Below are 14478 nucleotides of genomic sequence, written 5' to 3'. Positions count from 1 at the left end.
GTCCGGACATTTTTCACCAGCGCAGTCAGTTCATCGATTTTATTTGGTAGTGAGTTCACATTTCCCAGGATCACAGAAGGCACCGAAGGTTTGTAGTGCCACTTTCTCGCTAAGGTGTAGTGTGAAATGTTAAAATATTTGTTTTGTGAATGCTGTATTGAATCTCGTATACTATACATTAATGTTTATTTGTAGATTAAAGACCAATAAAATACAGCCAGATTTATGAAAGATCAAATAAAATATTGTTGCAATATCCTGTAGTGAACAGCACTATTCCCAAACTTCTATTGCTGCATGTTGATGGGCACACTTCTTCTTTCAGCTGTTCCCATTAGGGTTTGCCATAGATGATCATCTTTTTCCATCTCTTTCTGCCCTCTGCATCTTACTCTGTTACACCCACCACCTGCATGTCCTCTATCACCACATCCATAAACCTTCTCTTAGGCCTTCCTCTTTTCCTCTGGGCTGCCAGCTTCGTCCTTAGCATCCTTTTCCTAATATACCCAGCATCTCTCCTCTGCACATGTCCAAACCAACGTATCTTGCCTCTCTGACTTTGTTTCCAAACCGTCCAACCTGAGTTGACCCTCTAATGTACTTGTTCCTGATCTTATCGATCCTCTTCACACCCAGTGCAAATCTTGCATCTTCAACTCTGCCATCTCCAGCTCTGTCTCCTGCTTTCTGGTCGGTGCCACCGTCTCCAACCCATGTAACATAGCTGGTCTCACTACCATCCTGTAGACCTTCCCTTTCAATGTTGCTAACACATTAAAAGCCTATTTTCACTGTGTGTGTTACAGCTGGCCAATGCATTGGCTCAGCACATACCTACACACACAGCCATACAAGTATCTCATCAATATGTGGAGAATACCTCCAGGACTTGGTTGTTGATGGAATCTTACTGCACACTCTTAACCAGCCTTTCCAGTTTACACAGCATCTTTCTATAATGAAAGCCAACCTAGTATGTTTCAAAAGAACAGGGTTATAGTAGACTCCTTCACAAGCATTTTCTTACAATTGAATGCCAGGGAGGTTATGTGACCTGTTCACAGCTACACATTAATTTAACACTAGAATTACCAGAGTCTACGAAAAAACTCGTAGATCCGGCCCACCTTAAAACCGTTCTCACCTCTCTTTTGTCTTCTAAATGTGCCGATTAAGAGGAGCAGCAAGTAGCCGGCTATTCCATCCCCCACCGTCGCAGAACGTTCACTAAGTTTTCCCAGCTCATGCCTTGTTTGATTATCTGGGAGTGACTGAACTGCTGGAGTTTTAGAATGGAAATAATAAGATTGTTATTTGGAACACACGCATTTCATGCGTATTCCGTTTCTACAGTAATCTGTGTAAACACATTGCTAAAACAGAAACATTTTCATATTTTAGTAATAAACTAGGGGGCTCCGCCCCCTGCTCGCTTCGCTCGCCAACCCCTGGTGTTGGGTAACGCGAAATTGTTTGATGTATGCATGAGATACATTAGAGTGTAAAGGTGTAGATGATGCATATAGGAAGTAAAGAACGTATTGTATGGTAAATCACAAAGATTTATTGGAATATCTCTTTATATACAATATTTGTAGTAAAGATGGTTTGTTTTCCTTGGTTTGGAGTATTTATAACAGGGGTGTGCAAAGTCATTCCTGGAGGGCCGCAGTGGCCGCGGGTTTTTGTTCCAACCCAGTTGTTTAATTAAAAAACAATCCTTGCCAATAATTACATTTCATGGCTTGTTAGTGCTTTAACTCTGCTATGTCAAGTCATTCTCAAATCCTAGATTTTTTTTTTCCATTCTAAAGATATCATCCAAATATTTTGAAGTGTAAATCGTATGGGTAATTCTCAATCCTTCACTTTTTTCTCTTCTCTTTCCTTCCAAGTATTTAATTAAACCAAATAGTGCCTGATAAATACACACAGGCGTAAAGGGTAACAAGCAAAATGGATAACTGCTGGTTTCTTTTTTCATTTGCATCTTATTGCTAATAAGGAGCAATTAAAAACCAAGAATGCAGCTGTTTAAGACTTAAATAAGCAATAAGGGTTCAAAATCTTAACGAGGGAGATAACTAATATGAGGCAGAAGTGTTTCTAGAGCAATTAGTGCTTCTTATTAAGCAACTGGGTTGGAACAAAAATCTGCAGCCACTGCGGCCCTCCAGGAATGACTTTGCACACCCCTGATTTATAACTTTAACTTTAATGTCAGATGAACGCCGAACTCATGAGAAGGCTACATAAAGTTGTCCATGTCCAAATACGCGCTCAGAGAGGTATATGCCAACTTTGTCCATGGTCTGTACTTGGGATTTGTTGATTGTCATGGCAAATGCAGGTTTAATGGGAAATTGGCGTCGCCGAAGTGTAATTGGTAATTCAAGGGCAGAACTTGTAAGGTCAATTCTAGGAATTACAACAGTATTGTTAGGATGTGATCCTGTAAGTATTTTTGCTTCAATAACATTGTCTGTCATGGTGTTGATGACTAAACGTGTACCGTTGCATAAACCTTGTTTAGTATTAAGGTTTCTTAATAGCATGACAATTGTTCCGATTTTAAGGTTAAGATTGTGTTGTGGTAATCCGGCTGGGTTAAAAGTGTTCAGATATTCTAAGGGGAAATTAAGATGTTCAATCTCGTCTTCAGAATCAACTTTGTCAGTACTTAGAAAGAGGCGGCTTTCTCCAGGAAGTAATGCAATGACTTGGTTATTTATGTGATCAACATCAATATTCTTTGGACATAATATAGCCCGTTGCGTTAACAGTGGTATCTGGTCTATTGTTTTGGAGCCGTGAGCGTAACTCCATTAGTTCTTCCTTGTTTAGCGTTAGTAATATGGATAATGGATTGCACTTACTGTTAATATGTAGCATTTTCTGTGGTTGAATTGTTAATAATGTATGACTGTAATGTGATGATTCACTTATGCTGTATAGTTTTCACGTGTGAGGATGACGAACCTTTAATACGGAGTGTCCGTTTATTCTTATTACCCATCAGGTGTTGTGCCTGTGTTTTGTGTGGTTGCACTGTTAATATTGTATCACTGTAATGTGATTCAAATATGTTGTGGAGTCCGTATTTGTGGGGTTTCTGTACTATATCGTGTTTTTGCTTGCGGGTCATTAGAGGTGCGTGGATCATGCTGTGTAGTGTGTTTGCGTACTATCTTGCGCTTTCCGTACTCCAATTGATTTGTGACCCTTTCTGGACTCCGTAGTCTGTCCCGTTTTACTCTGAGGTGGCGTATTATGTCGGGTTTGATTTGTGAACCTTTCTCGACTCCGTATTCTGTCCCGTTTTACTCTGGGGTTGGGCGCTGACTCCTGTTGTTTGTGTGGTTATGTCGTTCGTAGTCTCTATGGACTCCGCAGTCTGTGGGGGGGTTTGTGTGGCACACCAAGCAGCACATTATTCCTAACTTCACTCAGCAGTAGTGCCACGCACAATATGGCGGTGACACCTGCGCCTTCACTACGCATTAGTGCCACTCACAATATGGTGGCAACGCATGCGCCTTCCGTATTATTTCGGGTTTCACCATGCTGTGTAGGCGCCTTTGCCTTTCGTACTTTCCCGCGCCTTCCGACGCGCGATGTAGGCGCCTGCACCTTCCAGGTCTGCCTCCGCTGTGTGATGTGGACATTTAACTGTCGTTTTTTTCCGCCTTTATATTCTGTCCCTCACTGTGCATGTATTTCGTGCCTAGGTTTTTTTGAAGCTGTTGCATTCCAGTTTTCATCATCTGTAACCTGCTCTCCATGTGTTTGTCCCCGTTCTTTAACCTCTTTATGATGTTTTACTTTGTTTCCTACTCTGTCTTTTATTTCTGACCTCACTTTATCCTGCTTGCGGCATGTCAGACGGTTCGTAGTCTCTCCCGTTTTGCTCTGGGGCGGGGGGGCTTTGTGTGGCGCCTGCGCACGTTCGTAGTCTCTCCCGTTTCACTCTGGGGAGGGTGGCTTTGTGTGGCGCCTGCGCACTATGTCTCCTGCGTCCACGGGCAGGTCCCTGCGTCCATATCCGGTTTACCATTCTCGTTTAGTAATACGGATGTTACAAAATGTAGGCATAAACTATAGAATGTGTGAAGCCTGAAGTCCAAACATCAAATAAACACTTTCACAAAAGGTTCAAGGATGCTATAACACTTTCCGTGGCTTAACACTAAGATTTGCTGACATGGAGCACAGCAACCCTGCCGTGCTACAGAGACGCGAGTTCGATTCCCAGCTTTGGAGAAAGTGTTTTTTTTTTTTTTTTTTTTTCCTCAAACGGACATAAAATTTATAAATTGGTATGCACTGTAAATTGTTAAGTTTAAAATGTCGATCGTGGTTATTTCTGTTGATTAATTCATGCTTTTTACTTAGAGTCAGAACAGGAGCTTGTTCAGCTTATTCAGCTTCTGATCTGACTCAAACAGCGCCAGTATAACTTCACACCCAACCTGACACTGTTCGTTTTCAAAGAATATTGCATTACTTCAACGATGCTTTCTGATTGGTACTATTCGCGTCATAAAATGATTTCTTCAAAACGTTACATATATTTGTCTTTCTTTTTTTAAAATGTGCGTTGTAGCACACAGTAGCTGGCCACCTGCATGTTCTTGCGCACACTGAATAAGACAGCGCTATATGCAATCATCAGATTCAAATGTTAACAGTTAACAGTTATATAGTACGGAATGGAAATCAGCAGTTCTTAGCATTGCACCACGCAAGCTGTCATATCAACCGCCTACTGTAACTTGCTTTCTTTTTTTTTCGGTTATAGTCTTGAATAAAAGTGCACTTGTTTTGTTATACTTTTACATCAACATATGCTCCTGTGTTTGACCTACATGGGCATGCTCAAAAAATACACATGTAATGCCACGAAAAGTGCACGCAGACACTTCAGTTCGCAAGCATTGGTACGACAATGCAGTCACAAGTACACTGCAGAGCTATAGCACGTCTTTATGTGAAAACAGCAGTGTCAGATGGGGAGTGTCTGATGATTGCATATAGCGCTGAAGTTACTACTCTTTACTATGCTTTCCTCTGCATGTCCTGGAGTACAAAAGAAACAGCATACAGCAACATGTGGAGACTGGCAAGATTGTGGGAAAAAAAACACGTGTCGTATGTATTGTGATACACTGCTGAGCTATAGCGTGTCTTTATGTGAAAAAAGCAGTGTCAGGTGGGGGGAGGTGGTAGGGAAGGATCCTGAACGCGACAGAGAATGAAAAGTGAATTAAAAAAAAAAAACAAAGCTAACCTTTGCAAATATCATAAATTACACCGGCTGTTACAGACTGAAATCAAATGTATCTTTTTATTCGAAAATAGTAAAAATAAGAACACTTCTCAAAAGGGACTTATGCAGGATTGAACTCGTGACCTTCTGATTGCCAGTCAGCAACTGATACTGTTGCGCCACGGTGGCCATCATAGTAAATTGGTGTCAATGTCGCACACTAAGGCGGCTTTTTTTTGCGCCGGCTTTTTTTTTTTTGTACCTTTTGTGAAAGTGTTTCTTTGATATTTGGACATCAGGCTTCATGCATTATATAGTTTATGCCTACATTTTGTCATTTGTTACTAGAATATAAAAAACGTTTCTGTTTTAAAAATGTGTTTACACAGATTACTGCAGAAACGCAACACACATGAAATGTGTGTGTTCCAAATAACGATTTATTATTTCCACTCTAAAACTCCACTCAATCCCAGATAATCGAACAAGGCATGAGCTGGGAGAACTTCGTGTATGTTCTAAGTCGGTGGGGGGATGGAATAGCCGGCTGCTTGCAGCATGTCTTTATCAGTACATTTAGATGACAAAAGACGCTGGCGGAGAGGTGAGAACGGTTTTAAGAAGCGATTTAAGGTGGGCCGAATCTACGAGTTTTTTCGTTGGCTCTGGTAATTCTAGTGTTAATTTGTAGTTCAGTGCCTTAGCCATTAGGCAACATTGTCTGCCTAGGGGACCATAGCCTTATCATAAGCATGCCTGAATGGAGTCATGCAGACTGATGACATTCTCCACGATGGAAACTACTTAAGTGTACCCAGGTAGTGTAATAAAAGGGCTCAGGCACATTCATGTAAGACAAAAGGCTGTAGTCTCAGTCTTTGCCTGGACTTTTAAAAAGTCACTTAACCTGCTTTCCTCTGTTAAAAAAAAGGAGTAAATGTTTTACTATAGCTCTGTATTTGTAATGTTTTTGAGGTAATGTTTAGTATAGAAAAATCACAGTATAACCTAAAGAATACTTTTGGTTGTTTGGCCAAATTATGCCACAGGAAAGGTTTCACTTTGAGGAGAATAGGCTATCTGGGGATGGTGAGTACTAAGTGGCACACTAACGTGTGTTAAGGGCTGTACACAACAGTGATGTGACTTTAAAGTGGGATATATGTAAGAGGAAGTAGTGTTGTCATTACTGCAGATAAGGGGCTCGCTTTACTGATGCAGTATGTATTCTGCTTATATGTGTTCCCCTTGTGTGCATTTCAACAATTTCCACACAACAGTCAAATTTTTCTCATCATGTTAAAAGTTCCTTGAAGAAAAATATTGAAATAGTGTTGAATGCTGCTTTGTAACAGCTCGTGGTGAGTTAGTTAGTTTTTCTCACACATTTCTGATGCACACATGCTAGGTTACATAGTGACTATAAATTGGCCTGCTGTGGGTATGCGCAAATAAGTGTGCCCTGCCAAAAACTGCTAGCTCATTTGGAGATGGTTGATGTCTTGCACCCAGTGCTATGCAAACAGGTATTGAGCTATAATGAACCTTAGATTAAATATATTTTAAAAATAAATCATTGAGGTTGGGATTTCTCTATCATATATTATACACGGATAAATTATATGGTAAAATCACATTTATGAAGTGAATTTTAAACTTTTGATGGGCACATAATAATAATAATAAGAATAATAAATGTTATTTATATAGTGCCTTTATATTTATATAGCCTGGAGACTTACTGTTCCTCAAGCAAAAAGACCTAGCTTTGCAAGAGAGAAGACCTGCTATAATGAAAGCTTACCAAATTCACAAAGCAAATTTGGAAGTCTGTAATTTTTCAGACAAAGAAACCTCAATGTGTGAAAATCCATTAAAACAGTAAATGTAAGAACCATCTAGTGGTGCAACACAGTACAGTATATTCCACTAAACTCACAGGAAACACAAATATCAGGTATGGGTCAGCTGTATCTACTTCATTTGCTATTTTGGTCATAAAGAAAATAAAAAATAAACTAACATGCAAAGAAACCAATATGAGACTGAACAAATAATCTGAATTTTAATCAGTTTGAACTTGGAAGTGCTAAAAATAAAAAAGGCACACAATAAAATATTATTCTAAGAAAATGCATTTAAAGACCAGCACAGTGGTTGCCTCGCAGTATGGAAACCTAGGTTCGCGTCCCAAGATCTCCATGTCTCTCCATGTCTGCCAGAGTTTCCTCGCACAGTCCAAAGACATGCAGGTTAGGTACATTGGTGATACTAAATTGGCCCTGGTGTGTGATTGGTGTGTAAGTGTGTATGTTTGCCCTGCAATAGACTGGTGCCCTGTCCCGGGGATTGTTCCTGCCTTGTGCCCTATGCTAGCTGGAGCAGGCTCAAGCACCCCCAGGATTAAGCGGGTTAGAAAATGAGTGACTTATTTCATTTACAATGTCACCTGAAGTTCCTTAAATTTACATTTCCAAATGTCTGCACAACCACAGCAAAAATGAGCGTCCTGAGAGCATGACACTCAAAAATATCCAACCACAGCTAAACACTGTGAACCTACAAATATTCACAAATAACTTCCAACTTCAACTGCCACTGTCCTAAAGTTCTCCTCATCAAGCTCATAGGTGTTGTTAGGTATACCCAACAGGTCCTGAGAAATTTTAAGGCAATTCTTACCTCAGTCCCGGAATGTCCAGTAAGTTTGTCATTCCTGTCCAGTTGATTTCAAGCCTCTAAAGTGAAGGAAATAAACAAACAGAGATGAATATGTGGCCATAATTCATGATAGGAATGCTGAACAGCAAAAGGAAGGCACTTACAGGTCTCTGAATAAAAAACATGGTGATAGCACCAAAGAAAGGTGGGTTGCTAATCAGGGGTTCCAATATGACACGCAACATCCCATGCAACTGAGAGGATAAAAAAAGTGGCAATTAATATAACATCTTTTTTTTTTACCCGTGTACATTCTTGAAAAATGTGTGCTTTTGCTCACCTGGATTCCCTTCACTCCAGCTTTGATCAAGAATTTCTTTACTTCCACATTGATTTCAACATCTCCAACATAGCTGTGGAACATTACATGCATACCATGAGTGGACTGATCTTAAGAAGCAAGGCTCAGCAGACACATGATACTGGAAGGTGAACAGTCCTATTGTGACAGTACTTCAATACATCCCCTTCATCTACTGGCAACCAGGCCCCCAGAGATCAACCAATAATAACATTGCTCACTTTTACAATTCTTATCCTCAGCCCTTCTAATGAAGTTCTTCTTCCATAATTACCTGATATAGAGGTCAAGCAGGACCTGATGCTTGTTCATCTCGGTGTGGGCCTTCACTCCAATCACTCGGATAGGCTACAAAACGGAAAGGCAGTTGGTCAGGTAAATATAAGCAAGTTCAACGAGACAAGAGAAGCCCAAATCCAATTTACTCAAAAACAGTGTGTAAAAAAAGTTTACTTCACTGTACTTCTTATTCAGTTCAACCATTTTTTATCTGCTTTTCCAATTCAGATTTATTTTTTTAACATTATTACTTGAGTGGGATAAGCTATTTTTATTCAACAAATAACAAGCAAACGTTCATGTAGGATAAAAAATAAATAGATATATCTTATATGCAATCTAGTAGTTTGTGCTTACTGTGGACTCTCCTTCTTTATCTCTTCCTGTGTGCTCACACACACACACACACACATTATATAACACATTACCTTTATATAAAATTAGTGCTTAAATTAAGGTGAAATCTTGATACTGTAGGTCCACATATGTTAAAAAATTTTTAAAAAATGTATGGGGTCTACTTATTTTTTTTCAGATAACTGTACACACATTTACATCAACAAATAAATGACCTTTATTAAGACATGTTGCATTCAAATTACTATTTATTTATAGTCATGCAGTTTTGAATATATTGCATGATGTTTTCCTGTGTATGTTTCAATATTATGTGTTGTGTTTATGTTGCATTTCATTTTTTTGCAATATATTTCTAATTAATTGTGCAACACACTGTACTCTTAAGTGGAAGTATGCATAATACCCACAGTAGAAATACATACTTAGATGCATATGACATGCATAAACACTAGAGCATCTGTGCTCCTGAGCCATCACTCAGTCCAAAGTTGCCAGTTCCCATCAGTGACTCATAATGTGCTTTTAAGCACAGATCTAGAGCATATGAGGTCATAGCACTTTGGAATGTTGCTTATGATGAAAATCATTATAGAAGATAATATTTACTACTTGGTGGGTGTTTTTCAAAACATATAGTACATGTAATTATACTAGTATTTACAAGACTAGTTATGTATTTTACAAGATTAATTATTTATTTGCAAAGGTACTGTTTTAATATGTTAAAAGAGGAGATAAGAAGGTAATCAATACCTTATTCACTATCAAATTAGATAGTTTAAATAATTTTTCTTTATATGATCTCAAAACATTGAATGTATCCTTTGACAAAATTGTAATGCTTATAACAATACTAAAAGAACACTGACGTGTAACTTTAAATTGTCTTTCATCTTGGTTTTCTGAATTCTTCTGTAGTGGATGGAACGGATATGAATTATCAAAAATTTCCACACAGCACTCAAGCCCTTGGCTGCTTTGAGAACTCTGACCATAGCTTCTTTAACATTTACCATATAAATGGATTGGTAATAGGTTATTATTTGAAGGAGATGGAAAGCAGTTTTTTTTTTTATTTAAGCAGTACTTTATTAATAACACAGTCATGAAGTGTTGATTGGTGCACTCAGGTAAATCTGTAGAGCATTTGACTTCCCTTGAAGGAGAGAGCAGGGTTCCCACTCTTTTTAAATTATTATTTTTCAAGATGCTTTCCAAGTAAACACATTAACAAATACAGGCTTTATAAGCCCCACTGTATTTTATGTATCATATCTTAACATACAGTATAGAAATATCACATGAAAACTATAACTCCTTATTTCTTATACCTTTAAACAGTTCTGAATTTCAGTAAAGAAGTGAACAAAACCTTGTCCCAAAATGTCAATATCTACTGTGTTTGAATTGTATTTTGCAAGGCAGAGACGGGTCCTGGACTATAGGAATCTTCTTGTGGTAGACCACCTGGACACACTGCAGTCTGCCTGTCAGAAAAAGACTGGCTTATTTTCACCTGCACAAAGCTTGCAGCACTGTGAGGATTATGCATTTTCATTTCTCCAGTGTTTTCAATACCATCCAGCCATCCCTGTTAAAGGGTAAACTTCGAGATATGCAGGCGGATGAGCCTATGGTGCCATGGATAATGGAATTCTTGTCAGAGTGCACTTTGTGAGACTCAAAGACTGTTTTTCTGATACAGATGTGAACAAATGTGAGCAACACTGGAGCACCACAAGGAACAGTTCTGTCTCTTTTTCTCTTCGATCTGTACACCTCTGACTATAAATATTAACACTACTTGCAGAAATTCTCAGATGATTCTGTACATATGGGGTATATTAATAAGGGAGATGAGACAGAGTATAGGGGTCAGGTGGAGAACTTTCTCGGTGCAAAAAGAATGCATCCTAACATCAGCAAAAACAAAATACTAGTTATTGACTTTCACCGCACCAAAGATCCTATATGTCTGGTCACTATTCAGGGAGGAGATGAGGTGGTGAGCTCCTACAATTACTTGGGGGTTCACATCAGTAACATGTTGGACTGTGGACTGTGTTCCTTTAATGTGGGCAATGACATCATTCACATCTTCTGCAACTCTGTGATGGCCAGTGTGATTTTCTATGCTGTGGTGTGCTGGGCTGGTAACTTCACTTCAGGACAGGCCCACCGAATTAACTAGATAATTAAAAGGGCCAGCTCAGTTATGGGACACACCCTAGACCAGCTGGCAGGTAGCAAAAGAGAGAATTAAAACAAAATGGAGTGCCATTATGAAAAGTGCTGCACCTCTTTCTGACACATTAACACAGAGGGATTTCCTGCCAAAGAATTATTCAGCAGAATTATTATCAATAAACGCTACTGGGGCTCCTTTATTTTTTGATTTGATATACTTTGCTAATCCCAGAGGGGAAATGACCTTTGGGGGTCAGAGCACAGGGTCAGCCATTGTACAGCACCCCAGAGCAATTTTTAGGTTAATTGCCTTACTCAAGGGCCCAATAGAATAAGCAATAATGGGATTTGAACTGGCAACCTTTTAGATACCAACGCAGATCCTTGGCCTCCACTCTGCCTTTAGATAGACAGATAGATAGATAGATAGATACTTTATTAATCCCAATGGGAAACTCACATACTCCAGCAGCAGCATACTGATACAAAAAAACAATATTAAATTAAAGATTGATAATAATGCAGGTAAAAACCAGACAATAAATTTGTATGATGTTAACGTTTACCCCCCCGAGTGGAATTGAAGAGTCGCATATTTTGGGGGAGGAACGATCTCCTCAGTCTGTCAGTGGAGCAGGACATTGACAGCAGTCTGTCGCTGAAGCTGCTCCTCTGTCTGGAGATGACACTGTTTATAAAACACTGTTTTATACCAACAGCAATACTCCTGCATAAAGCCTCACTGTGACTGTGACTGCCAAGTCTAGAGTTTTCTTTCTTTTGAAATTTTCTTCCATGTGAGCTATTCTAGTGTGTGTTCAGACCATAGTATGTGTATATGTATTTATGTTTTTATCTACCTATTTATGTATTTACTCATAAGAGCTTCTGTAAAAAGTCAAATATCCCCTGGGCACAAATCTATCTATCTAGAAATGTACCAAGCATGAATTTTTTATTCCAGTGGAAAACAATGGAATATATTCAGTTATGAACATCTAATGAAATGTCTAATGAAATATGTTGCACTTTTCATGCCAATGGCACCACTCAGTAACAGCTTTTTTCCGTTAGCTACCTTGAGAAAAAGAAAGAGTCAAATCCAAGCGCTTTCCACAGAGGATTATGATTACTGAAAAGGAGGTCCTTGGACTAAGAAACATTGCCTACAAATGCGTTTGATTTTAATTTTAAACTTAGCGTGTTGTTGTTAATATGTTTCTGTTATTAATACTCTACGTTAATGCACAAAAACCTTCATAGAGACTACAGAAAACAAAAAATCAGTCTTTATCACGTAGAAAAGTCTCATATGATGCATGTTGCTTTCCCTCGCAAATCCCTTGGATAACGCTCAATGAAACAAATAATAATGTCACAATTAAATATTACTAACATTATTACTAGGCTATGTCCAGCAGTTCAATAACAGAAGTGGAGTACATATTTTTTTATCATAATATAGACTGTAAAAAAATACATTCTTTGTAAGAAGTTTGAAAAATTTTGTCTGGGCAATGTATTAGTCCACCTTAATAAAAGGATAAATGTCTGTGTGTTTGTCTGTGTATCTGAATGTCCGCCCGGTTGCTAGTTAGGATGAAAAATTAAAAATAGGCAAAACACGTTGAATGGGCCAAATAATACAAATTATAATAAAAATAGCAAATAAGGGTCTAAAAATAAGAAAACTGGTCTTATTGGCCTATTGGTCCAATCCTCTTCAATATCTACAGTATATGTTCCCATTAGGTAAGATTATTTTTCGGTATGGTTTGAACTTCCACTGTTATGCCGATGACACACAACTTTATGTAAATGTTGATGCAACTGCAACATCTTCACCTGTTGCACTGACTGACTGCATTCAGGAAATCAATCATTGGATGACAGATAATTTTTTACAAATCAATCCTGATAAAACAGAAATCTTATTAGTTGGTAACAAATCTGTCCTCTCTACCCTTCGTGGGCTAAAAATTGACATTAATGGGATCCTGGTTCAACCCTCAGCATCAGTCCGTAATTTGGGTGTCATCTTTGATCAGCTTCTTACTTTTCAATCACACATTAGCTCAATAGTACAGACAGCCTTTTGTCATCTTCGCAACATTGCTCATTTGCATTCTTTCCTCAGTGTGAAAGATACTGAAACACTCATTCATGCTTTCATCACTACCCGTCTGGACTATTGTAATGCTTTGTTTTATGGCCTCCTGACTAAATATATCAATAGATTAGAATATGTTCAGAATTCTGCTGCTCGTTTACTTATACACACTAAAAAATCTGCTCACATCACTCCTGTCCTCTATGATTTACATTGGTTACCAGTTTCTTCAAGAATCAAATATAAAATTATTCTTCTCACCTTTAAAACCCTTCATAGGTTAGCCCCTCATTATCTGTCGGAGCTGCTGCTTCCTTACACTCCTGCCCGTGCATTAAGATCATCGGACGCTTACTTACTCACTGTACCTAAATACAGGTTAGTAACTATGGGTGGCAGAGCTTTCAGAGTAAAATTTGGAATTCTCTCCCTCTCAGCCTTCGCAAGGAAAAATCTATTATTAATTTCAAACTTCTGTTAAAAACACATCTTTTCAATGAGTATTATTCTTTTTCGTGTATGTAACTTCTACTGTCATGTTAATGTGTGTATTGAATTGTAAAGTGGCATTGAGTATATGAAAGGCGCTACATAAATAAAACGTATTATTATTATTCTGTTGTCTGACATTATATGCCAGCAACAGTGGCATGGTATCGACTTTCTTGGATCCGCTAGAGCCACGTGAATCAGATTTATATGTGTAATACTAATGACTGATACCTTCACATGGTGGACGATAGATGAGAGAAAATAATGATAAATCAACCTGCATGTTTAGGGAAAGAAAAGCTCTGATATGACAAGGCTACAAGTGCTAAAATGGGCCAATACAGTAGTTCCCACCATCGCATTTTCCCAAAAAAACACTTTGGCTGTAAGTGTGGTCAGTCTGACGAGCAACACTGAGAGGTAGCACCAAAAACAGGTGCCTCTATCTGAGGAGGAAAAGGCTGCTGTGAGGGAAACAGATCGGTGCATATTATTATACCAGACCAAATGGACAATCCATGTATCAAATGAAAAACATGAGGTCTTCTAAGCCGATTACTTACATATATAACTCCTCTTAGACTGGTAGCCCATCTAGTTAAACCATAACGTAAATAGATACTGAATAATACAACCATACTGTCATATTGCTGGATGTGCACTATCTTCAAGTGGGGTGACCTCTGATTATATGAAACACTCAGTCAAAACATGTACAGAAACAATTAGGTTTATATTTTATATTTAATAATTTGCAAG

At 38.5% G+C, this 14478-nt stretch overlaps 1 protein-coding gene across 1 annotated transcript in view; it reads right to left on the bottom strand.

The window, feature by feature from the left end:
• Positions 1-14478, bottom strand: part of LOC114648831 (extended synaptotagmin-1-like) — a 115990-nt gene that overhangs the window by 64579 nt on the left and 36933 nt on the right. Inside the window, exons 4-7 of the mRNA XM_028798102.2 lie at positions 8566-8639; positions 8271-8343; positions 8095-8184; positions 7952-8007 (exon numbers count right to left, since the gene is read on the bottom strand). Of these exons, the coding sequence (XP_028653935.2) occupies positions 7952-8007; positions 8095-8184; positions 8271-8343; positions 8566-8639 (293 nt within the window). The remainder of the gene's footprint in view (positions 1-7951; positions 8008-8094; positions 8185-8270; positions 8344-8565; positions 8640-14478) is intronic.

Source organism: Erpetoichthys calabaricus, chromosome 3, assembly GCF_900747795.2.
Source record: "Erpetoichthys calabaricus chromosome 3, fErpCal1.3, whole genome shotgun sequence".
Taxonomy (NCBI): domain Eukaryota; kingdom Metazoa; phylum Chordata; class Cladistia; order Polypteriformes; family Polypteridae; genus Erpetoichthys; species Erpetoichthys calabaricus.
Note: the sequence above shows the minus strand (reverse complement) of the source record. Positions and strands in the feature narration are given on the sequence as shown.